Raw genomic sequence first — 24,252 nt, 5'->3', positions numbered from 1 at the left:
CTTCGGTCACTGGGCGACAGAGCCGGTCGCCGTGCGCACAGACGGGGCTGCTGTTAACGTCGGTGTGTACAACGGAATTGTGCCACAACTAGCACCCACCCCTCCCGTCGACGTTCAATACCACACCCCCACCGCCTCACTCACTAAAACCAGTTAATTTATTTAGTGACGAATGGAAATCACAGAAAAGATAGTCAATTCAGAAAAATACATTATTGCCATGTAGCCTTTAAAACCAGGAACAAACTACACTCACAGTCTCGAGATATCCAACATGTAAAGTGACATCTAGTGTCACAATATCGTCATAGGTATATCAGTGTGTTGCCAACCATCATTTATCTACAGGCACTGAACGCTTTAAATGCGACTTCCGCAAACATTGAAATATTAGCAGTAATTTGACCCGTGTCTTTACCTCTCCTGTGATAGGCCGACGAGGCTGCGTCCATCTACGCTCAGCAGCTGGTCACCTGCTGCCAGACGACCGTCCTGCAAACACACACACACACACACACACACACACACACACACACACACACACACACACACACACACACACACACACACACACACACACACACACACACACACACACACACACACACACACACACACACACACACACACACACACACACACACACACACACACACACTCATCATGAGTCACCATGTTTTTCCTCATGCTTTTCTGTTATAATGGCAGTGTGTGTTCTCACCACGTCCGCTGCCCCTCCTTTCACCACAGACTTGACGTAGATGCCCAGCTTCTCCTGACCCGCACCCTGCAGACAGAGACAACGAGACAGGTTAACCAAAGAGTCCAACAAAAAAACACATTTCACATAAAAACGCTAAATATTAAACGGTAATGTATTCCACCAAATGGCAAGTGAACAGGTCCGAGGCCAGTGTGAGTATGCGGATGCTTTCCTGCTGAATCTTAAATGTGTGGCGTCATAAGAGTAGGGCTGAACGATGAATCGATCTTAAATCGAAATTTGAAATGATGCGATTATCACATTTGTTTTGTTGTTCTTGTGTGTCAGTCATCCCCACCAATCAGAAGTGCTGTGCTCCACATGTACCAGCCATTGTTAACCAATCAGAAGTGGCCCATGATAGAAGGTGATACACAGATTGATCCAATCACCTGCCCTTTCCAAATGGCTTCCAATGGAGCTTTAGATGGCTTGGTGAACCATCTGGGTCAGGTTAGTAATGCTCCATCACGTGTTTCTATTACAGGGTGAATCTGAAACTGAAGCTCGACTTTAAAGCAACGGAAGTTTCATGTAAGTTTAGTTCTTTCACTCGTAGCTCGGGCTGCGGGGCGCTAGAGACGGGAGCACGTCGATACGACCTTCCTAGCCGGAGTTATGGCCGCATATTACAATAAACTTCCGTTGGGTCGCTTAAAAACAAATATCGTGAATCGAATCTCAATATCTGTCAGAAAAATCGCAATTACATTTTTTCTCAAAATCGTGCAGCCCTACTTAAGAGAAGCACAATCGAAAAAGACATTTTACCCAAAGTGCAATATCCAGTATCACAGTGAGCACAATTACGACCAACAAATGCCAAAACCAAAAGAAATGGAGAACAGAAATTAATAATAATATATTAATATTCTATAGCGCATTTCTGAACCCAAAGACGCTTTAATATAAATATAAATATATAAATTAGCATTAGTAGAGTATCAATGTGGAAGACAATCATTTCTGCATACACACAGTTTTGAAAGCTCCCACAGAAAATGGAAATGTAAGACGTTTTCGCCACCTCGTCTATTTTGACAACACGAATCCATTCTAATGTTCCGACACAGAACAGGAGGGCATTACAAAGCTGTCGTTTCCCGAGCCTCTTCTATCCGAGGTAACACGTTCACCAACACGTCAGACCGAAACATTTCAAGACGTTTAAAGAGTCCACACACGTATCTTTCAGTTCCCCGCTTACATGCTGGTTTCTTCGCTGTATTAGAGTGATATTTACTGCTGGAACAAGAGCAACTGCCCCCTGCAGGAATCCGTTTCTTATTTTATGTCATAATATTTTCTTTAAACCGAATCCTTTCTTCACCAAGTAGCAACAAAGAACAGACATACAGATACAAAGGGGAGTGTGTGCGTGTGCGTGTGTGTGGTTTACACTGCTGGTATGTTATCAGTCGTTTCACACACTCCCATCTTGACATGTTTATCCTCAGAGTTTGTCCTGCAGTGAAACCCAGACAAATATGTTCCTGTTAGAGACATTGTTGGACTGAATGTGTTTTTGACTTGCAACTCTTTTCAGGCTCACACACATTCTTTAGTTTTTCTCGAGAGACGATATCAATAAATGCGCTTTTTCTGCTTAGGACAGTTTGGACCGAAACTTTCTTTCATTACTTTCAGACATGCTTCTACCTTTAAAGCGGGTCTTGATTCAATATAGGACCTAAAGATATTCTATATTTGCCGGTTCATATTTGTATCTTGTGCCTGTGACATGTTTCAATGCTTAATGTTCAAAAGGGGGGGAAGTGTGTGAGGGCAACACAGGGATTTTAGCATTTGCAGACCGGGGCCGTTTCTCAATCCCGAGGATACTGGCTTCCAAGCCAATATTTCAAGGATGCTACGTCATCGAGTGCTGTTCCAATGTCCAGCATACTTGGAAATCCACCGAGGCCGCGTCCTTGGTTTGGGGAGGCTGCACATGGGTAGACTTCGCATCCTTAAAATCCCCACAATGCTTTGCGCACGGACCAATTTCAAAAAACCTTGCGGAGAACGGCTGAACCGACGCAGCACACACTTCAATGTAAGTATAGTGGCGTAGAACATGTGCTGGTAAGTATGTGACTTTGTTATCACCAAACATGTGTTCCCTGAAAGTAAAGCAAGTTCATAAGTAGATAGACATCGTGAGGTATTTATTTTCGGTACAGTTTATGTTGAAACCGTTACAGAGAGTGGCACACTTGTTAGTCTGTTCCATTCTTCTTCGTTTTCCGAAGCCGTGGCTTGGAAGCATATTTGATTCGTTTCTGAAGGAAGTGACTTGGAAGTACCAAGCCAGCATCCTCGCGCTTGAGAAACACCCCATGTACATGCACAAAAACCTGTATAACACACCGACTAAAGGGAAAGGAAAACCCCAACCAGTATAAAGGGGCCTCTTTAACCAGAAGACACCACAGGACATGAAGCGCACACTACCTAGACAGTGAGAATCACAGCACGTCTATAAAACCGCTCGTAAACCAGCAGAGTGGATTAAAAAGACTCCTAATTGGTGCCATTTGTGAGACCTGGCAACATGGCAGTGTGTGTGTGTTGTGAAAGGAAGCAGGGGTTACTCGCAGCGAAGAAGAAGAAGAAGAAGAAGAAGAAGAAGAAGAAGAAGAAGAAGAAGAAGAAGAAGAAGAAGAAGAAGAAGAAGAAGAAGAAGAAGAAGTAATAAGATCCAGAAGCAGACCGACAGTAAAGAACTCAAGAAGAATACTCATAAATCCTACTGCCCCACTCGCTCGCGCAGCAGCATCCTCCTCAACGAGACTACCTCATACTCATCCTCCTCCTACACGCTCTCGCCCTACTCGCCTCCAGACTACTCCTCACGCATGCAGAATCGCCTCCTACCTCCTCCTCCTACCTCCTCATCCTACCTCCTCAACTATTCCTCCTGCATCTCCTCCTAACCTCGCATCCTCGCTCCTCCTCCTCCGCAATTCTCATCCCCTCGTATCAAACCCATTCAATCTTATTTTTATTTTTCAAATTTGATTTTCTTTTAATTGTTAGCTCGTTTGAGTTTTGCTTTCCTGCGCAGGACCACAACCTCTAATATAAAAGTACACATCTGGGTGTTTCAGAACGGTTGCAAACGGATCGGTTTGTTTAGAAAATAAGCTTCTAGTGCCTTCATCTCAATTCCTGATTCTCACATATCTGAAACGGATTGAATCGTGGGGCAAAAACAGGACATCAGAAAAGTATAATTTCTTGAAGTACTTGCATTTTTTTGGCTATTATGAACTGAATGTGAATCGAGAGATATAGAGAAACATTCTGCACGTGTCACATCCGAGAAGACCCGCTCAAGCCTTCACATTATTTCCCCACAGTGTTTCGTTCGTTAGTAAATGTGCAGTTCTCTGTGATAATGACTCTGGATTCATGCAGTCAGACTTCCTGTGAGTGACGTTAACATGAGAGACTTCCGCTCTGTCCCAGTCTGTTGTACATTACAGAAGACCTTAAAGAGCCTCTTGTTTTCAGCTTCGTGCACTTTGAGGGATTGAGGGCGCCAAATCAGCTCCAGAGACACTTGGAGGAATTTCCTGAAATCCCCTGAGGGTGTTCGAGCGGCTTTTAGCGAGTTAAAGGGGGTCCGAAAGGGGGGTCAGAAAGGGGGGTCAGAGGGGCCAACAACTTCTAGCACAAGTACTGTGCTTCAGCAGAAATGAAAACTGTTCTTCAAATGAGCACGTCTGATGCATTGCTTTCATTTTACATGAAGCTTAATTCTATATTACTCACAATGGTTGTACTTGAAGAGTCACCTCGTTTCCTTTGATGGCAATTATTTAAAAGTCATGGCCATTTCTACTGATCATATTTCCATTGCTGAGGTCTACTAGAATAGATTTACATTGTTCAATGTTCCAAACTCACATTGGTTTCTCAAACAGCATCTCTGTATAGCATGTGTATTCACTCTCTGTCCTAAACGGCTTGTTGGAGCTCCTCCCCCCCCCTCCCTGTGAGCCGAGTGGCCGTCGGCGAGGCAGTGAGACACAGCTAACCCAGCCCGACACCCGCAGCCTGGCTAGGGAGTCGGTGGTGAATCACAGCCTCGCCGCGTCCCGCCGTCTCAGGGAGGAGAAATCGGCGGAGCTGGAGCTGAGAAAAGATTGAGTGAGTGAGGAACGTAACGGCTTCTAACGGATTGTGTCCATTTGGGTGTTCACACGTCACAGAACCCAGGAAGTAAAACAATGGAAAAAGAGAAATCCCCAACGAGCGTTCTGGGGCAGCAGACAGTCTTCTCTCTGTTTTAGAGGTGTACTCGCTACAGGGTGTACTTTGAGGGTTTGTGACTCTGCAGACAAAAACCTTTCATAACAACAAGAGGGGGCGGGTGATAACCGGAAAAGCATGACATGGACCTTTAAGTCATGAAAGACACAGCGGCACATGTAAGGCAGTAATGTTGAAGTAGCTGTGGAGTTCTGGTCCTTATGAAATGATTTTAAAACTAGCTTTGTTGATATAACTCGGCTGCTTTTCATGCCCTCCGTTGTGAAGCCACGATTAGGTCATCTAGTGGTACAAAATAAACTGCAGACATGTCAGGCAGGATTATGCAACCAGCAACAGAACCACGACTACCGCTTTTGTTAAGTTGATGCTTGAGCTACAAACAACTCGTTTCATTAGAAATGCAAGTGGAGCCGTGAAGATACAATATCATCAAATCAATGATGTGTCTAACAAGTAGGAAAACATCTTTAAAATATGTGTTAAAATTGAGCTCTTTCGTGGATTTTAGTAGACTTTTCACCCTGATTAGCAGCAACACGGTGCAATTAGGTACATCTCAATGCATCAAGATAGCAGAAAACATGTGTATACATTAATTGCAACATAAAGCCTTTCTGCAATGCAAACACGTCGGGGAATGGACACGTAAACTAAAGATGTAAAGACATGTTGAACCGAGAGACACACAGCAGGCTTGTTTACATGATTTGAAATTTTAAAGGATCAGAGTGAAACCAGATATATACAGACATGATCAACATGAACAGCCATCTTTTGAAGAAGTGTTCCCTGTAAATGAGGACGTAATCTGTTTAGAAAAAAAGACATTATCTTTAAGAATAGTTGGAATACCAGAGGGAGAGCTGTACGCTTTGATTTACTGTGTTTTAATGGACAGCTCTGGGTCTTTAAAGTGCTCAACAAATCAAGCGCACCTTAAAGATGCCAGGTCGGTATTTGGCCTGAAGATGTTTTAAACAAGCCCTCCACCGAAGCGTTGGTGCGTTTTAACCCTTAGATGCATAAGTGGGTCTTTTTGGACCCGGTGAGCTGGTTTTCTAGAAGTATCTTTGTAATTACATTTTTTTTATCATTTCATATTCCAGCTATTCCTCAAAAAACATGTTTTGGATATCATGCCATTCACATTTTAAATTTACATTTTAAGAAATTGTACTACCCCAAGCTCAAGCCAAAAACGACCCGCATGCATTTTCTATGGAGCTTTGTTTTCTGTTCAAAATGTTAAAAAGAAATGTCTGAAATTATAAATAGTGAAAGATTAAATATAAAATATTTCTAGTGTGAACCAAAATATAATTTATACAAGTGATTTTTCTTAACCAAAATGATTTAGTATTATTCTAATACGGGTCCGAGTGTAGGGTCCAGTCACTCTAAGGGCATCTAAGGGTTAATAACAAACTCGGATCAGACGCTCAGATGAAATCTTGAAGACGGGGCGCTTCAATTAAATGCGGACATAACTTTAGTGTGGAGAGAACATGGACACTTCCATCAATTTCCTGAAGTAAGCCTTCCTGGCTGAAGACTCGAAATCCCCCTCTGAGCGCAAAGCATGTAGAAGAACTGTAGAGCGCAGCGGCTTCATAAAGTTGTTAAATCTTTCTTCAACGACCAACGCTACGAAAGAGAAAGCTCTCCTTTGCCCAAGGAAACACGATTGCACTGCGATAAAAGCGAGATGACTGAATTATAGTATTCGTTTTCCCACTCAGGAACATTTGAACTTATCTTACAGGACAGAAGCCTTCAGTGAACCAGAAGGAACCGTAGTTAAAGCTAGTACAAGTACCGTACTTTTCGGACTATAAAGCACCTGCATAATCCGCAGCAGCTAAATTGTCCGTCTGTCTTGCTCTCGTTCTGTCTCTCGGTTCCACTTTCACTTTGGCGCGCTACCTGTCTCACTCTTTTCCGGCCTCCAGCTTTTCCTGCTGGAGCCCGCCCGTAGAGGTCGGGCGCGGACCGGTCCTAGAGCCCGTAGAGTTAAAGGTGGTTAATTTTACCTGTAAAATCCATAGATTTAGGAGGTTCCCTAGTGGCCATTAGCTGTACAAAAAAATGGGGAAAAAAGTCGCGGCTTATAGTCCGAAAAGTACGGTAATACAGTAAGGGTATTTTAAATAGAATATTGTTCCATTAAGGAGAAATCAAAGAGCTACAGTATATGCGTGTCGTGGTATTCTGTGGCATGTTAAGCCGTAGCTTACTAGTTGTTTGGGAAATAAAATGTTCGAAGATTATGAAAATAACGTTTTTCCTGAGATAAAAGGCAACGTCAAATGTCTCCCTTCCTATGCCACGATATGAAATGGAGAAAAACCTAAAGCTCCATATTGCACAGGCAGATAAAAGCAGGTTTCTCTTAAAAAAATGAAAGCTAATGACAAAAGAAATGAATTTACTGCTGACCAAAAAGTCTACTCAGAGTTTCAACTCGTGTGAAGTATTTTGGAAATCAAAAATAATCCCAATGATTTCATAACAAGCGAGAAACACTATAGTCGCTCTGCAAAGTCCCTGAAGCTCTCTCGAGGTCGTCCTCAGGCAGCCCTCCACCGTCGCTTCCAGTCATCCCGGTTCTCCGTACATCTGGCTAGTTCATTGGTGCTTTGTGCCCCTGCGTCGTATTTGAGTACGTCCACGTATGTTAGTGCGGGACGTCCTCGTGACCGATGCCCGTGTCGGTTCCCACAGCACCACTTCGCCGGCTGGCAGCTCTCGACGTCCTGCTAGTCTCCTTCTCCTGGCTGCATGTCCTCGCTCACCCTTGGTATTCCCTCGTACAGGATCTTGCTGGCTACATGTACACTCTTGCTGATGTTAAGTACTGCTCGCAGCATTCTGGTGTAGCATCCGTCAAGAGACGTTGGCAGGGATGGCTTCAGGGTCCAGCGTTCACTGCCATGGAGGAGAACAGACTCTCCCGTTGCATAGAAGAAGCCGAGGTTGATTTGACGGGGGAGGATGGAGTTCCGTACACTGGTCATGCCGTTCAGGGCCTCCATGCAAGTGTCTTTTTCCTCATGCTTTTCTGTTATAATGGCAGTGTGTGTTCTCACCACGTCCGCTGCCCCTCCTTTCACCACAGACTTGACGTAGATGCCCAGCTTCTCCTGACCCGCACCCTGCAGACAGAGACACGAGACAGGTTAACCAAAGAGTCCAACAAAAAAACACATTTCACATAAAAACGCTAAATATTAAACGGTAATGTATTCCACCAAATGGCAAGTGAACAGTCCGAGGCCAGTGTGAGTATGCGGATGCTTTCCTGCTGAATCTTAAATGTGTGGCGTCATAAGAGTAGGGCTGAACGATGAATCGATCTTAAATCGAAATTTGAAATGATGCGATTATCACATTTGTTTTGTTGTTCTTGTGTCAGTCATCCCCACCAATCAGAAGTGCTGTGCTCCACATGTACCAGCCATTGTTAACCAATCAGAAGTGGCCCATGATAGAAGGTGATACACAGATTGATCCAATCACCTGCCCTTTCCAAATGGCTTCCAATGGAGCTTTAGATGGCTTGGTGAACCATCTGGGTCAGGTTAGTAATGCTCCATCACGTGTTTCTATTACAGGGTGAATCTGAAACTGAAGCTCGACTTTAAAGCAACGGAAGTTTCATGTAAGTTTAGTTCTTTCACTCGTAGCTCGGGCTGCGGGGCGCTAGAGACGGGAGCACGTCGATACGACCTTCCTAGCCGGAGTTATGGCCGCATATTACAATAAACTTCCGTTGGGTCGCTTAAAAACAAATATCGTGAATCGAATCTCAATATCTGTCAGAAAAATCGCAATTACATTTTTTCTCAAAATCGTGCAGCCCTACTTAAGAGAAGCACAATCGAAAAAGACATTTTACCCAAAGTGCAATATCCAGTATCACAGTGAGCACAATTACGACCAACAAATGCCAAACCAAAAGAAATGGAGAACAGAAATTAATAATATAATTAATATTCTATAGCGCATTTCTGAACCCAAAGACGCTTTAATATAAATATAATATATAATTAGCATTAGTAGAGTATCAATGTGGAAGACAATCATTTCTGCATACACACAGTTTTGAAAGCTCCCACAGAAAATGGAAATGTAAGACGTTTTCGCCACCTCGTCTATTTTGACAACACGAATCCATTCTAATGTTCCGACACAGAACAGGAGGGCATTACAAAGCTGTCGTTTCCCGAGCCTCTTCTATCCGAGTAACACGTTCACCAACACGTCAGACCGAAACATTTCAAGACGTTTAAAGAGTCCACACACGTATCTTTCAGTTCCCCGCTTACATGCTGGTTTCTTCGCTGTATTAGAGTGATATTTACTGCTGGAACAAGAGCAACTGCCCCCTGCAGGAATCCGTTTCTTATTTTATGTCATAATATTTTCTTTAAACCGAATCCTTTCTTCACCAAGTAGCAACAAAGAACAGACATACAGATACAAAGGGGAGTGTGTGCGTGTGCGTGTGTGTGGTTTACACTGCTGGTATGTTATCAGTCGTTTCACACACTCCCATCTTGACATGTTTATCCTCAGAGTTTGTCCTGCAGTGAAACCCAGACAAATATGTTCCTGTTAGAGACATTGTTGGACTGAATGTGTTTTTGACTTGCAACTCTTTTCAGGCTCACACACATTCTTTAGTTTTTCTCGAGAGACGATATCAATAAATGCGCTTTTTCTGCTTTAGGACAGTTTGGACGAAACTTTCTTTCATTACTTTCAGACATGCTTCTACCTTTAAAGCGGGTCTTGATTCAATATAGGACCTAAAGATATTCTATATTTGCCGGTTCATATTTGTATCTTGTGCCTGTGACATGTTTCAATGCTTAATGTTCAAAAAGGGGGAAGTGTGTGAGGGCAACACAGGGATTTTAGCATTTGCAGACCGGGGCCGTTTCTCAATCCCGAGGATACTGGCTTCCAAGCCAATATTTCAAGGATGCTACGTCATCGAGTGCTGTTCCAATGTCCAGCATACTTGGAAATCCACCGAGGCCGCGTCCTTGGTTTGGGGAGGCTGCACATGGGTAGACTTCGCATCCTTAAAATCCCCACAATGCTTTGCGCACGGACCAATTTCAAAAAACCTTGCGGAGAACGGCTGAACCGACGCAGCACACACTTCAATGTAAGTATAGTGGCGTAGAACATGTGCTGGTAAGTATGTGACTTTGTTATCACCAAACATGTGTTCCCTGAAAGTAAAGCAAGTTCATAAGTAGATAGACATCGTGAGGTATTTATTTTCGGTACAGTTTATGTTGAAACCGTTACAGAGAGTGGCACACTTGTTAGTCTGTTCCATTCTTCTTCGTTTTCCGAAGCCGTGGCTTGGAAGCATATTTGATTCGTTTCTGAAGGAAGTGACTTGGAAGTACCAAGCCAGCATCCTCGCGCTTGAGAAACACCCCATGTACATGCACAAAAACCTGTATAACACACCGACTAAGGGAAGGAAAACCCAAACCAGTATAAAGGGGCCTCTTTAACCAGAAGACACCACAGGACATGAAGCGCACACTACCTAGACAGTGAGAATCACAGCACGTCTATAAAACCGCTCGTAAACCAGCAGAGTGGATTAAAAAGACTCCTAATTGGTGCCATTTGTGAGACCTGGCAACATGGCAGTGTGTGTGTGTTGTGAAAGGAAGCAGGGGTTACTCGCAGCGAAGAAGAAGAAGAAGAAGAAGAAGAAGAAGAAGAAGAAGAAGAAGAAGAGAAGAAGAAGAAGAAGAATGAAAAGAAGAAAAGAAGAATAAGAATAAGAGCAGACCGCTCCACTCATCAAGAATCCTACCTCCTCCGCATAATCCCCTCCTCCTAACTCCTCCTCAACTCCTCCTCCTCCGCCTCATCCTCCTCCTCCTCCTCCTCCTCCTCCTCCTGCTCTCCTCATCCTCCCTCCTCCTCCTCCTCCTCCCCTCCTCATCCCCTACCTCCCCCTCCTCCGCCTCCGCCCCTCCAAAGAAGAAGAAGAAGAAGAAGAAGAAGAAGAAGATATTATATCAAAATAGTAAACAAATTCCAATCTTATTTTTTTTTTAAATGTGATTTATTTTATTTTTAGCTCGTTTGTTTTGCTTTCCTGCGGCAGGACACAACCTCTAAATATAAAAGGACACATCTGGGTTCAGAAAGGTTCAAACGGATCGGTTTGTTTAGAAAATAAGCTTCGAGTTGCCTTCATCTCCAATTCCTGATTCTTCACATATCTGAACGGATTGATCGTGGGGCAAAAACAGGACATCAGAAAAGTATAATTTCTTGAATTACTTGCATTTTTTTGGCTATTTATGAACTGAATGTGAATCGAGAGAATAGAGAAACATTCTGCACGTGTCACATCCGAGAAGACCGCATCAAGCCTTCACATTATTTCCCCCACAGTGTTTCGTTCCGTTAGTAAATGTGCATTTCTCTGTGATAATGACTCTGGATTCATGCAGTCAGACTTCCTGTGAGTGACGTTAACATGAGAGACTCCGTCTGTCTCCCGTCTGTTGTACATTACAGAAGACCTTAAAGAGCCTCTTGTTTTCAGCTTCGTGCACTTTGAGGGATTGAGGCGCCAAATCAGGCTCCAGAGACACTTGGAGGAATTTCCTGAATCCCCTGAGGGTGTTCAGAGCGGCTTTTAGCGAGTTAAAGGGGTCCGAAAGGGGGGTCAGAAAGGGGGGTCAGAGGGGCCACAACTTCTAGCACAAGTACTGTGCTTCAGCAGAAATGAAAACTGTTCTTCAAATGAGCACGTCTGATGCATTGCTTTCATTTTACATGAAGCTTAATTCTATATTACTCACAATGGTTGTACTTGAAGAGTCACCTCGTTTCCTTTGATGGCAATTATTTAAAAGTCATGGCCATTTCTACTGATCATATTTCCATTGCTGAGGTCGACTATAATAGATTTACATTGTTCAATGTTCCAAACTCGCATTGGTTTCTCAAACAGCATCTCTGTATAGCATGTGTATTCACTCTCTGTCCTAAACGGCTTGTTGGAGCTCCTCCCCCCCCCCTCCCTGTGAGCCCAGTGGCCGTCTGCGAGACAGCGAGACACAGCGAAACCCAGCCCGACACCCGCAGCCTGGCTGGGAGTCGGTGTGACTCACAGCCTCGCCGCGTCCCGCCGTCTCAGGGAGGAGAAATCGGCGGAGCTGGAGCTGAGAAAAGATTGAGTGAGTGAGGAACGTAACGGCTCTACGGATTGGTCCATTTGGGTGTTCACACGTCACAGAACCCAGGAAGTAAAACAATGGAAAAAGAGAAATCCCCAACGAGGCGTTCTGGGGCAGCAGACAGGTCTTCTCTGTGTTAGAGGTGTACTCGCTACAGGGTGTACTTTGAGGGTTTGTGACTCTGCAGACAAAAACCTTCATAACAACAAGGGGCGGGTGATAACCGGAAAAGCATGACATGGGACCTTTAAGTCATGAAAGACACAGCGGCACATGTAAGGCAGTAAATGTAAAGTAGCTGTGAGTTCTTGGTCTTATGAATGATTTTAAAACTAGCTTTTGTTGTGATATAACTCGGCTGCTTTTCATGCCTCCCGTTGTGAAGCCACGATTAGGTTCATCTAGTGGTACAAAATAAACTGCAGACATGTCAGGCAGGATTATGCAACCAGCAACAGAACCACGACTACCGCTTTTGTTAAGTTGATGCTTGAGCTACAAACAACTCGTTTCATTAGAAATGCAAGTGGAGCCGTGAAGATACAATATCATCAAATCAATGATGTGTCTAACAAGTAGGAAAACATCTTTAAAATATGTGTTAAAATTGAGCTCTTTCGTGGATTTTAGTAGACTTTTCACCCTGATTAGCAGCAACACGGTGCAATTAGGTACATCTCAATGCATCAAGATAGCAGAAAACATGTGTATACATTAATTGCAACATAAAGCCTTTCTGCAATGCAAACACGTCGGGGAATGGACACGTAAACTAAAGATGTAAAGACATGTTGAACCGAGAGACACACAGCAGGCTTGTTTACATGATTTGAAATTTTAAAGGATCAGAGTGAAACCAGATATATACAGACATGATCAACATGAACAGCCATCTTTTGAAGAAGTGTTCCCTGTAAATGAGGACGTAATCTGTTTAGAAAAAAAGACATTATCTTTAAGAATAGTTGGAATACCAGAGGGAGAGCTGTACGCTTTGATTTACTGTGTTTTAATGGACAGCTCTGGGTCTTTAAAGTGCTCAACAAATCAAGCGCACCTTAAAGATGCCAGGTCGGTATTTGGCCTGAAGATGTTTTAAACAAGCCCTCCACCGAAGCGTTGGTGCGTTTTAACCCTTAGATGCATAAGTGGGTCTTTTTGGACCCGGTGAGCTGGTTTTCTAGAAGTATCTTTGTAATTACATTTTTTTTATCATTTCATATTCCAGCTATTCCTCAAAAAACATGTTTTGGATATCATGCCATTCACATTTTAAATTTACATTTTAAGAAATTGTACTACCCCAAGCTCAAGCCAAAAACGACCCGCATGCATTTTCTATGGAGCTTTGTTTTCTGTTCAAAATGTTAAAAAGAAATGTCTGAAATTATAAATAGTGAAAGATTAAATATAAAATATTTCTAGTGTGAACCAAAATATAATATTATACAAGTGATTTTTCTTAACCAAAATGATTTAGTATTATTCTAATACGGGTCCGAGTGTAGGGTCCAGTCACTCTAAGGGCATCTAAGGGTTAATAACACAACTCGGATCAGACGCTCAGATGAAATCTTGAAGACGGGGCGCTTCAATTAAATGCGGACATAACTTTAGTGTGGAGAGAAACATGGACACTTCCATCAATTTCCTGAAGTAAGCCTTCCTGGCTGAAGACTCGAAATCCCCCTCTGAGCGCAAAGCATGTAGAAGAACTGTAGAGCGCAGCGGCTTCATAAAGTTGTTAAATCTTTCTTCAACGACCAACGCTACGAAAGAGAAAGCTCTCCTTTGCCCAAGGAAACACGATTGCACTGCGATAAAAGCGAGTATGACTGAATTATAGTATTCGTTTTCCCACTCAGGAACATTTGAACTTATCTTACAGGACAGAAGCCTTCAGTGAACCAGAAGGAACCGTAGTTAAAGCTAGTACAAGTACCGTACTTTTCGGACTATAAAGCGCACCTGCATATAATCCGCAGCAGCTAAATTGTCCGTCTGTCTTGCTCTCGTTCTGTCTCTCGGTTCCACTTTCACTTTGGCGCGCTACCTGTCTCACTCTTTTCCGGCCTCCAGCTTTTCCTGCTGGAGCCCGCCCTTAGAGGTGGCGGGCGCGGACCGGTCCTAGAGCCCGTAGAGTTAAAGGTGGTTAATTTTACCTGTAAAATCCATAGATTTAGGAGGTTCCCTAGTGGCCATTAGCTGTACAAAAAAAATGGGGAAAAAAGTCGCGGCTTATAGTCCGAAAAGTACGGTAATACAGTAAGGGTATTTTAAATAGAATATTGTTCCATTAAGGAGAAATCAAAGAGCTACAGTATATGCGTGTCGTGGTATTCTGTGGCATGTTAAGCCGTAGCTTACTAGTTGTTTGGGAAATAAAATGTTCGAAGATTATGAAAATAACGTTTTTCCTGAGATAAAAGGCAACGTCAAATGTCTCCCTTCCTATGCCACGATATGAAATGGAGAAAAACCTAAAGCTCCATATTGCACAGGCAGATAAAAGCAGGTTTTCTCTTAAAAAAATGAAAGCTAATGACAAAAGAAATGAATTTACTGCTGACCAAAAAGTCTACTCAGAGTTTCAACTCGTGTGAAGTATTTTGGAAATCAAAAATAATCCCAATGATTTCATAACAAGCGAGAAACACTATAGTCGCTCTGCAAAGTCCCTGAAGCTCTCTCGAGGTCGTCCTCAGGCGAGCCCTCCACCGTCGCTTCCAGTCATCCCGGTTCTCCGTACATCTGGCTAGTTCATTGGTGCTTTGTGCCCCTGCGTCGTATTTGAGTACGTCCACGTATGTTAGTGCGGGACGTCCTCGTGACCGATGCCCGCGTGTCGGTTCCCACAGCACCACTTCGCCGGCTGGCAGCTCTCGACGTCCTGCTAGTCTCCTTCTCCTGGCTGCATGTCCTCGCTCACCCTTGGTATTCCCTCGTACAGGATCTTGCTGGCTACATGTACACTCTTGCTGATGTTAAGTACTGCTCGCAGCATTCTGGTGTAGCATCCGTCAAGAGACGTTGGCAGGGATGGCTTCAGGGTCCAGCGTTCACTGCCATGGAGGAGAACAGACTCTCCCGTTGCATAGAAGAAGCCGAGGTTGATTTGACGGGGGAGGATGGAGTTCCGTACACTGGTCATGCCGTTCAGGGCCCTCCATGCAAGTGTCTTCCTCACCTTAAGATCTTGCTCGGTCGAGTTGACCCATGAGCCCAGGTACTTGAATCCTTGACTTCTTTAAGCACAGTGCCTTCTGTTGTTGTCAGAGCAACCGTCCAGGCAAATAAATGAATTGTTTAAAAAGAAAGTGAACTACACAACAACAGGTCCTGGAGGGATTCTGCCTGAACAGCTGAGTCACGGCCATGAGACATTTTTATCTTCTGCAGCTGACTCACGCTGAGGAACTGACCTCTGCAGCAGAGCCACAGAAACAACAAGCTACCGCTAACGCAGGCTGGCTGCTAACAACGATTACAGTATGACGACGCGTCCACCTGCTTTCTGGGGTTATTAACCACTTAGAGAGGCAGTTCAGACGCCACGGGTATTTTCTGTCGTTGTAGCAGAACGAGACGGAGAAGACATTTCCAATCATGTCCAGGCAGACGGGGATCGACACATTCTTGCCTCTACTTTTCTTTCTTTTTTTTTTAAAGTGTTGCATCTGTTAGGAAAGGACTGTTTTAAAAACCTTCCGTGTTTAGTAAAAGCAATTTCATGACTTCAGCAAATGTGCAGCTTATAACCACACCCAACTCCAACTCCAATGTCAGATCAGCTAAAGTCACTGACAACACAGGTGTGTGTGTGTGTGTGTGTGTGTGTGTGTGTGTGTGTGTGTGTGTGTGTGTGTGTGTGTGTGTGTGTGTGTGTGTGTGTGTGTGTGTGTGTGTGTGTGTGTGTGTGTGTGTGTGTGTGTGTGTGTGTGTGTGTGTGTGTGTGTGTGTGTGTGTGTGTGTGTGTGTGTGTGTGTGTGTGTGTGTGTGTGTGTGTGTGTGTGTGTGTGTGTGTGTGTGTGTGTGTGTGTGCTTTGATGCCGTCCATTTCTCAAAGCACCAAAACAAATACGCCAAGATGAAAGAAGATACCTCCGTCCTTTAAATAGTTGGAGAATGGAAGATTCGTGTTTTCGACACAGAAATACTAATATAACGAGTGAAAGCCAACTTTAGTAACATATTGAACAGTATCGCTTCGTAAATGCTTTACTTAGAATTCATTGGAGCCATTATCTTCTAGCGCAGTCTCGTGACACCAGATGCATTTGTATTTTGTTCCTATGAAGGAAACAAATAGTTGCTTTCCGAGGAGCATTGTTTTGTTATTTTTTATCAGCTGTGAGACTGGGTTATAATAAAACATCTGAAGAAACTGTTGAACACAACGCTAATAACTCTTTTCTTCCACTGACATGGACATAGGTCAATATAATCTATGGAAATGCAGTTGTTCCCCAGCAGGTCAAAGATACTCTTGGAGAGGCTTCCCACTGCTCTGATGCAAACAGAGAGAAGCTCATCAGGGCACAGCAGGTTCAAATAAACATATTCCAAAGTTATTTGATTATCGTTTCACTTGTACTTGGTCTAAAGGTCCACCATGTGTTGTGATGATATAGCTACACATGTGTACGAACGGTTCAAACGCGGTTTAATCGTCTCCTCTAATGACCTCAGAAGTCGTTCAGATTGCAGAGTTCAGGGGTGAGCCCAGAAATAGGAACAAACAACAAAGTAGAAGCGACGCGCGCTACTTCTTTCCTGCACGTATATATATATATTTCTTTTTCCATACAATCCCGATTCTGAGGCAAGAGAATAACGAGCGGCGAGAAGCGCAAACATTCTCTTTCACACACCTCATGGTTTACAGGAAAGCCAGTGTGTGTGTGTGTGTGTGTGTGTGTGTGTGTGTGTGTGTGTGTGTGTGTGTTACATCCTTCCATTGTTTCAGCGCTCACAGGGGGTAACCCTCCCATACTATTGTTCCACTCGTCGTACAATTCAGTCCGCCAACAAACACACACACACACACACACACACACACACACACACACTTCAAACACACTGTGGAAACAAACAGCGCGACTCTCCGGCGTCTCACATTTCCATTTCAGTTTTGACTGCACACATCAAACGAAACTGATGTCCATGTGCATGCAAACAAAAAGAACAACTGCTTAAAACCTTTTCAAATTAAGAGCCGTTTGGAGAAGGACATTTCATTTTTTTTTTAATGTTGTTTGGTTTACGCGCATCTCTCTTACATCGCCGCATATTTGAGAAACGTGGATACGTTTTTAAATCTGTACAGAGGGAATGTTCTGTTCTGCAATAGGGTTAATAGTACACTCCCGACTTTCCCTCGGGACAGATGGGAGCTAAATAAAATACAGACGCACGCATGTATCTCCAAGTATTATTAAGAACAGAATCCGCTTTAACTCAAACTCGTCAAAAGGCTTAGACGACATCTAATGTAGGAAGTTCCATGTTTTACAGAACAATCACAACGATAGCTGCTCGACGCCAGGTTCACTAAAGTGCACCATGCTATCAGTAGTCCGATGAAAACACAGAAGCCTTCAAACCCTCACTCTTCACCTGAATATCGAGACTGATTAAATTACTTTTTCTGCACCATCAGATTCAGACGAGATTAAATTCACAAAGCACCTAAAACAAGTCCAACACATGACTCGATGAAGTCATTTCGGAGCACACTGTCCAAAATATGCACGTGTTCTGACCACCTGCGTCTCACGTGTGTACTTTAGTTTAAACATTAGCAGAGCGGCCCTGAAAGCAAAAGGTCACGAAGCAGAGGGCCGTCACACTGTAGGGGCGAAGATACATCCACACGAAGCTGCCATTATCACGTGTGGTCAATAACTTCACTACGTAACGACCCAGAACCAGAGCGGGTCGCCATCTGTTAAAAGTCCTTATATCCACATATTAATACATTCATAAAGTATAAAGTGTTAATTTGACTTCTTGTTCTATTTATGTCGGCATGTTTTTCTATTTCCTGCACCTACTTGAACGCTTTTGCCTTGTTTTATACGTCCTTTACTTTGATGTGAGGCATATCGTACCGTATGCTGCATCGTAAGAGGGGCTTTAGCTATTGTGCATTTGACAAATAAAGCCTTTGAGTCTTTGAAGAAGCTACGAAGGAATCTGGTGGTGAACAGAACAAGCGCTACTTATCCGACTTGTGTGTAAAAAGTAACCCGACACAAAGCAAAGATAATCGAGAAGTGATCAGAACATTTCCAATAATAAGACTTTCAGGTGTTTCAGCACACGTGATGATTAAAGCGGTGTTACCTGGTCTTTCCTGCCCACCACAGAAAACCACATGTTGCAGCCGCTCCTCAGCGTCGTCCAGACTGGGACACACACACTCAAACTAATGCACACACACACACTTCCTTTTTATCCCGGAGAGCGCTTCGACCGGCTAACGTGCACCGACTCGTCCAAAACCTCAATTACACCGGCTGGGAGAAATCCATTCAGCTGAACGTCTGCGTCTTAAAATCACTATTTACGGCTGAGGAAGTCGGATAAAAAGAGAAGTGCGAATGCCTACGTGTGTGGCAAAAAGTAGAGGGAGTTTAGTGCAAGTCATTTTAGGAATTGAAGGGGAAATGTAAAAAAAAGATGTACAAAAAAGTACATTTAAAAAGCCGTGTGAATTCCGGGATATGCGGTTGTAAAAAAAACGTCGTCAAATCCAAGAAAATCCCTTGTAATTCCAGCGAGTTTGTGGAGAAAGAGTAAATCCAGTGAGAGATCCAGAGGTGAAGTGTCGGCTGGTCGGAGTGAGGTGGAGCGCTGCTGCTCCGCCAGGCAAATACCACACACACACACACAGTTATATAACAGGACAGAGCGCAGCCCAGTTTACCGAGAATTCAAGCAGCTGTGCGACAAAATTCTCTCTACCTGCCTTTCCCATCCCTCCCACACACACACACACATAAAGCCACACACACATAAAGCCACACACACACACTTCCCCTCCTCATACGTCCACACAGCTTTGAAAACAAACAGCGCAAGGTTTCCTCAGTACATCACACACACACACACACACACACACACACACACACACACACACACACACACACACACACACACACACACACACACACACACACACACACACACACACACACACACACACACACCACACACACACACACACACACACACACACACACACACACACACACACACACACACACACACACACACACACACACACACACACACACACACACACACACACACACACACACACACACACACACACACACACACACACACACACACACAGGAAAGCTCTCGCCTTCAGCAGGAAACTCTCTCCACTCCAAAGAAAGGCAGAAACAGTCCTTGTGTTCAACGGAGAACAAGCAGCACGTCTGCCTGCTGCACTTTGTCCATGTCAACGATACAAAGGTACCCTCAACGCACAACGAGCAGGATGACACACAACAGACCTCACCTCTGCTGGCTGGAAACACACCTTAGCATCATAGAAGCACCTGCGTGTATACAAGCATTAATAAAGAGGATTTCAAAAGTCGGATTTCAAGCTTTGGAAAACGAAATGATTATATATACGATAAAACAGCATGGCGATTATGTCCCTTATTCGAATTTAATCAGACGTTGTTGTGCTATAAACATCTAAAAAAAAAAAGTGTCGTGACAGCGAACTACAGAAGACTAAAAGGAAACACAACAAGGTTTCATATTTCAAAAAGCGTCACATACTTGAAAGCACACTATGTTACCTATTACTCGCACACACACTAGACAAATAGCTTTTATATCAATAACATCTTCGATGAAATAGAAGGCAGAAAGTCAGAAAGTCAGTTTGTCGTAAAACTGTTGAAACATAAGACTATGAAAAATACGCAACTAGAAAGACTACAAATCCCAGAGTCCCGGTCCCGCATGCTGGCTCTCACGGCCCGGCCACACAGCGGCTTCTGCCCATTCACTTTGAATGGGGTGACGTAACTTTTCGCCGAACTGCATTGTGGGAAGCGACGTGGAGCTTTCCTGGCGTTTCAGGCTGCAAGAGTTGAGCAATGTTCAACTGTTGAAGCTTCTGAAGCTTTCGGTTGAAGCGTCAGCCAATCAAATCATATGCCAGTACAAGCTCTAGCCAATCAAACCGCTGCTTGTGTGTCAGGGGCGGGAGATTCATGTGATTGGTTGTTGGTCGAGCTTCAGACACGCCCAGCTCCAAGCTTTTTTTGAAGCTGCAGTGTGGACGGCCGTTACGGAACCGACTAGCTCCCCTTGTGTGTGTGCACAGCTCTCAACACGCCCAGACTTGGAGGGATTTTCACCTCTCTCTCTCCGTTGACTTCAATACATACTTCTTCAGAAATAAGCTCCCATGGAGATCCCCCGGAAAGCGAGGGGCTTCGCCTCTATTATGCTTTTGGGGGTTTCCCCTTCCCTTTAGTAATGTGCAGGGTTTCCCCAGAAGGTCATCTGTTCTCCAAGTGACTCCCGGCTGTGCAGAATGTTTCTTTACTATTTTAAGTGGAAATCTAAGCAATATGGGACCCTGTTGTTGCCCCCGAGGTGCACACAAGTCCCTGTTCTGCGTTTCCAGAATGCTCAAATGCTCAGAAGAAATGTAAAACACGAGTGAAACAAACATCCCGGCAGGTGGTCTGCATAAGTGGAGCTTTTATGAATGTTGTGTATGGGAGGGACGGGGATCTGAAGATGATTGTGTGAGTCAGCTGTTGATCCTTCACACACAATTGGAGGGTGATGATGGGGTTGTTTGGATTTATCAAGGTTTTATGTATTCTTCGTCAAACATTGTCAACGGGTGTTTAATGTAAGGTGACAATACATATTAAAGTAGAGCTTAGCTGAATGTATTTATCGGTTTATCAGTAGGTGGAGAGTCAAAATGTTTCACTAACTATTTTTCTTATTTTTTTGTTTGCAAAATAAGCGATTTGAGGCGGATTTTTCCTGACGCTTTAAAGTCTTCAGTCTTCAGTCTTCGAAATGGCTTTTCTTTATGACTTTTGTTTATCTGCAGTTATTTTTGTTCTATTTTAAATGTTTGGTGAAACTTTATGTTGTTATCTTGGCCAGGACTCCCTTGTAAAAGCTGTTATGAGTCTTAATGAGAATGTGTCTTAAAGGTCAGCTATCATGCTATTTGTAGGCAATAGCACAGCTCTCAGATATACAGATATATAAAAAACATGTCTATGAAGTGTTTTGCTCAAAATACCAAACAGATCACCCATTCCAGCCACGCCTCATATCCCTCTATTTCACTTCCTGTTTCTAAAGTGCTGATTTGGGAATAAAGCCTTAAAAAAGGAGGGGTCTGAGCTCATGCGGGACCCGGCAGCTACCGTCTAAACTAGTGTTTCTCAAACTTTTTCATACCATGGACCACTTAACCAATAAAAAAACACTCGCGGACCACCTAACTCCACTAATATCCAAAAACACATCGTTTTTTACAAATCGCCTGAAAATGGTACACACAAGTGGCGACATGTGTGATGAAGGTGTTTATCTGGGCTATATCATGCCATTGAAAGTGAAACTTAACCTCGCTCCATTGCGGAGATATTCCGGCGAGAGTGCGGAAAACTTAAATGTATTTATTTATTTCAAATGTGAAATTTTACCAATACACTCACGGACCACTAGGGGGCGCTCACGGACCACCAGTGGTCCGCGGACCACACTTTGAGAAGCACTGGTCTAAACTAAATGCTGCCGTGATGAAACGCCATATCATGGATTATCAAGGCTCTGAAACAGTCTGGAGCTCAAAGGCTTTCTCTCTTGCCGGTTACACCACAAGGTGAGTTCCTTTCTACTTCCTGCTTCTTCACACACATGCTCTCCAGCACAGGTTAGCTCTGAGTGTTAGCGATGCTAATGTAAACACCGACCATATTACGTCCAAAACAGTCGGGCATTGTTTATATAAAAGAGAGTGTGCACCAGAAGACCAATCACAACAGAGCCGGCCAGCTAACCAACAGACTGGGCTCTGGTTTCAGACAGAGGGTGAGAGCTTTTTGAACATTAAAGCATGGAGACATGTCACAGTAGAGGACACTACATACTTAAATGAACCTGACAATTAGCATAATGCATGGGCGTCGCAGCCATTATATGAGGGTGGGACAAGTCCCCCCCACCTTTTCAAATGATTACTTTAGACCCCCCCACTTTTACCATGTGGAAGTCCGTGAATCGGTCTCTCCTCTCGCCTCTCTGTAGAGCGCTGTGTCAGTGCTTCACCATCAAATCCATTCCACTTGCTGATTGAGAGAACGCCCAAATCAATGAAACTCCGTACCATGTTTTCACTGCTACTTTGCACCAAGGCAGATTCTCACAGAACGCGCGCATGTTCAAGGAGTGTTGTCGTAGTTGGACCGCTCAGATCTGTTGTATGAAGCGATGCCGGTAGCGGAGGTAAGTGGTCAGGAAATGGTTAATACAGTGAAAATCAAAGCTGATGATCTCTTGGTTTGATATGTTTTCTCCCCCAGACAGCATGGACATGAGAACACTTCAAAGAAGAGGAAATGTGTATTATGTTTTAATTCTTATCATTCAGAAGCTTTGTGTGTGTTTATGTTTTACTGAGTGCTTATAGGCAATTTCCATCCCAGTATTCAGTTAACTGTTTATTTTCTGTGCACATTACAGACTAGCTATATTCTACCTCCTGCTTGGGGCTTTGAGTCTTCAAAATGTCCAATGTCACAGACTGGGACTTACTTTAGAGTCAGTTGTATTTACATTCAGTATGACTTGTTATGATTCAATGTGAAAGAGGATACTGCTCAATAAATAATGATCACTTCACCGCCTCTCTCGACATCTAGGCGCTTGAGAGCGAGTCAGAGGCAGAACACAGGGACAGTGGAGAGAGGGCCGTTGCTGAGGTGAGCGATGAAAGGGAAATGACCGTTTAGAGTAATTGTGATGTGGACTCTCATCCCAGAGTGTTGAGGAAATCAGTGGGATATTGAACAGGAAGCATTTCAGTCAAGGGGCGTCATGTGACCAATATAGACGGAAGAGCAACATTTATTTGAACATTTAAATCAATGATACCATCCCAGGTGAACATAACATCCGTATGGAGTCAGATCAGTCTCAATGTTAATACATTCTCACAGAACACAACAATATCTCTCAATGCACTCACAAATATTTATTGTTGTATATAAATGTACAAAAAATGGGCTTTTAAACTGCTTTTTATTCATTCAAAGACGGCTCTGAATTAATAATCAAATATGTTTCCTTTCTTTACTACTAGATGAAATTACAAAATGTACCCATCATTTCCCTCATGCTAGTATAGCCACATAAAAGCATCAAATCACCTGATAAAATGCAGGAAATATATATATTTTTTTTTCGTGGAGGGGACCCCCACGTTAAAAATGTCCCCCCCACATTCAGGATGCTTCCTACGCCCATGGCTCTGAGTGTTAGCGATGCTAAAGTAAACACCGACCATATTACGTCCAAAACAGTCGGGCATTGTTTCTGATAGCAACGTTTCTGATTGGCCCGTGGGTCCACATTTCAGATATTATCGGACGCAAATCTGGATCAGCTCCGTTGTTCCCCGTTTTTAGAGATTTGGGTACGGAGGAAAAGAGAGAGGGTTTTATTTTCTAACGCTGCGTGAATTCCCCGACGCACCGGGGACACATGTTGATGTATAAGAGGCATCAAAAAGTGCAAAAGGGCCTATTAATTAATCTATTTTAATATGCATTAAAAATCACCGTAAAAACTTCTGTGTTTGCCAACTTTGCAGCTAACATGTGGAAAATGTATTAAATGAATCTTTCCTGATACAGTAGCTGTCCTTTTGGTGTATTTGTCTGTCCACTTTCTGTCGAACATTAAAACACAGCG

General features: G+C 43.5%; 1 protein-coding gene across 1 annotated transcript in view; it reads right to left on the bottom strand.

The window, feature by feature from the left end:
* afdna (afadin, adherens junction formation factor a) overlaps nt 1-24,252 on the bottom strand; it is a 131,786-nt gene that overhangs the window by 16,148 nt on the left and 91,386 nt on the right. The window contains exons 23-24 of the mRNA XM_034075829.2: nt 8,131-8,196; nt 419-492 (exon numbers count right to left, since the gene is read on the bottom strand). Of these exons, the coding sequence (XP_033931720.1) occupies nt 419-492; nt 8,131-8,196 (140 nt within the window). The remainder of the gene's footprint in view (nt 1-418; nt 493-8,130; nt 8,197-24,252) is intronic.

Source organism: Pseudochaenichthys georgianus, chromosome 24, assembly GCF_902827115.2.
Source record: "Pseudochaenichthys georgianus chromosome 24, fPseGeo1.2, whole genome shotgun sequence".
Taxonomy (NCBI): domain Eukaryota; kingdom Metazoa; phylum Chordata; class Actinopteri; order Perciformes; family Channichthyidae; genus Pseudochaenichthys; species Pseudochaenichthys georgianus.
This window is presented reverse-complemented; position numbering and strand designations above follow the sequence as displayed.